At 38.9% G+C, this 2,545-nt stretch overlaps 1 protein-coding gene across 1 annotated transcript; it reads left to right on the top strand.

Moving 5' to 3' along the window:
* The first annotated feature begins 839 nt into the window (after positions 1–839).
* Positions 840–2,226, top strand: LOC141222257 (posterior protein-like). The gene has a single exon (XM_073666650.1). It carries the CDS (start codon positions 850–852, stop codon positions 2,224–2,226), a length of 1,377 nt encoding a protein of 458 aa, XP_073522751.1. The 5' UTR covers positions 840–849.
* Positions 2,227–2,545: the final 319 nt, after the last annotated feature.

Genomic DNA, 2,545 nt, shown 5'->3' with positions numbered 1-2,545 from the left:
ATATACCAGATGCCATCAGCAGGAAGAGGAAGACCACTGCAATCATGTATGACCTCTGATACTCTTACCCATTCTAAACCTAAGAGCGCCACCTTCAGAAGAGTGTCTACATCAGCAGCCATGTGAATGCTTCAAAGACTGTGACCTGATTGGATGGTACCACTATTTGGAGGTGTTACTGGGATGGGCAATGTATGGGCCATGTCTGACTGTGTAACTGATATAAAGGTAGCACATCAAACTAGTTATCATTCTTCTTCTGCTTCTTCCCACTTCCCATCTTCTACCATCCTCTCCTTTTACCCTTTCCCTTACATTGTTCCCTTGTCCATTAGTTAGGTTTCCCTTATGTATGTTATTGTAAATATCCTATTTGTAATAAATCCCATTTTAAAGATCCAGTAGCTCTTGTTAATTAATATTAACTGGCACCCCAAAAACTCAGCAGATTCTACATAATGGCACCCTGGATGGGACTGTGATTAAATTCCACAGAGAATCTGCAATAAATGAATCTGCTTTAGTCTACATTTGGAAAAGGAGTGGATATCAAAGAACTAAGGAGTCTAGATCTTGGATGAAAAGGAAACACTGGTGAGTTAAGAATTTCCTTGTAAACTTTTTTGTATGCTGATCCTAATGATTTTGGTGTTGCTGTGTATCAAGTATTGTGTTTTGTTAAAAGTGAAATATCATTTGTGTTTGATAGAATAGTTTATATCAGAATCAGATTGGAATTGTGTGTGTGGAAAGTGTGGAAGTAGTGAAAAATTTAGACCTTTGGGAAGTTCCTAGTGTAAGGTCTAGTGCTTCAGTTTTAATTTTGTTTGTGTTTACAGTTTGCTGAAAATGGAATTTGTGGAAAAGCATGTGAAGTATGCATCGGCAATTTACCATGTCAGTGCAGATAAATCTTTAGAAGTCCAATACAAGGACTTGGTATCACAATGTAAGATCTATAATAATAAGTTAAATAATAAAATTCTCAGTAAGAAATCGAAAAAGGAAAAGTTAAGTAATGAGATTTCAGTGTTGCTTAAGATGAAGGAATTGAGTGCAATGAAAGAAGCAAGTTGGTGGAAGCAAAGGTTACAAATCAAGGAGGATATAGACAAAATTAGTGATTCTGTTATTGAAATTTCTGATAGTACAACTAGTGAAATGGACTGTTTACGTTCACATGTGGATGAATTAGCTGTGAGAAATGAGAAGTTGGAAGAACAATTGAAGGAGTGCAGATTGAGTGTCACTTCACATGCAAATCAGGTTTTCTCTTTAGAACTGAAAAATAGTCAAATGGAGAAGTTAATTGTAACACTGGAGAGACAATTGGGTGAAGCTAAGTGTCAACTGCATAACAAAGAGCAACATATACAGTCTCTTACATCAAAGAAATGCAGTCTTGAGACAGTGAATGTCTGTACTCTTTCTAATGAGGATACAAGGGATATCAGGGGTAGTGCTCCATTGATTGATGGGGCCCCATTGCTCACCATTTCTGAAAAACTTCATCTGTGTCAACTTCTTGGTAAGTTTGACTCACATATTTCTCCAGTCCTTCTGTCTAATAGATTTGAGGCTGTGGTCCAACAGTATAGTCTGAACAATAAGAATGCTTGGTCTCTGTTCCAAGCTTGGCTTCCAGGGCCCCTTGTAGCACAGCTTTCATCTGCACATATGAGTGATAATTGTAAAGGTGCAGAGTTAAGAAGGAAGGAATTGCAACGTGTCATAGGTGGACGGAACACTACAGGTGAAAATGTTCTAGCAATGACCAGATTCAGGAGATATGATGATCCACTGCTCTTCTGTAATGACTATCTGGCCTTGTATAGGACAGTTTATAACTGTCTGGATATGTCTCAGGATGATGCTAATTTCCTGTATTCAATGGCAAATCATTGTAATGTAGATTACACCACAAGGGTCGCTCTAAGGAATAGCAGCTCCTATGGAAACTTTGTGAATATACTTAGGGACTGGTGTAATGAGTTTAAGGAGCAGTATGAGACATCCACAAATATATCTGCTGTACATAGACCTAGGAGAAGAGGATATGTTAGGTATTGTTATGGATGTGGGAGGCCTGGACATATTAAACGGTATTGTAATACACCTTACATGTACCCAGAACCAAATATCCATTCGTTTCACCAGGGGATTGATAGTATTGAGTCTGATGAGGAAGAATCTACCTCTAATAACACAGTTCATAGAGACATGTGAGGAGATGGGTAACATAAGCTGACCCTGCTACACCTGCACCAGAAGCACATACAATGCGGAGCCCAAATGCTAATAAGGACAACACAGGAAGAGAGCAGGATACGCCGTATTATAGACAACAAAAGGAAGGTGCTAATATCCCTGTGATTGATCCATGGGCAACTCTACCATTCTGGCTATTTTGGAGTTGGTCACAGATTGCCCTACCCCTGCTGCTAAATAGCACAACCCAATGCGCTAATATGGTTGGGTAGACAAGGAGAGACTTTGACTGTCATAGTAGATGTGAATCAATAGCATACGGATAATGGACCAGATA

The sequence above is a fragment of the Phyllobates terribilis genome, unplaced genomic scaffold, assembly GCF_046119375.1.
Source record: "Phyllobates terribilis strain yellow unplaced genomic scaffold, ASM4611937v1 Scaffold_351__1_contigs__length_1975267, whole genome shotgun sequence".
NCBI classification, from domain to species: Eukaryota; Metazoa; Chordata; class Amphibia; order Anura; family Dendrobatidae; genus Phyllobates; species Phyllobates terribilis.
This window is presented reverse-complemented; position numbering and strand designations above follow the sequence as displayed.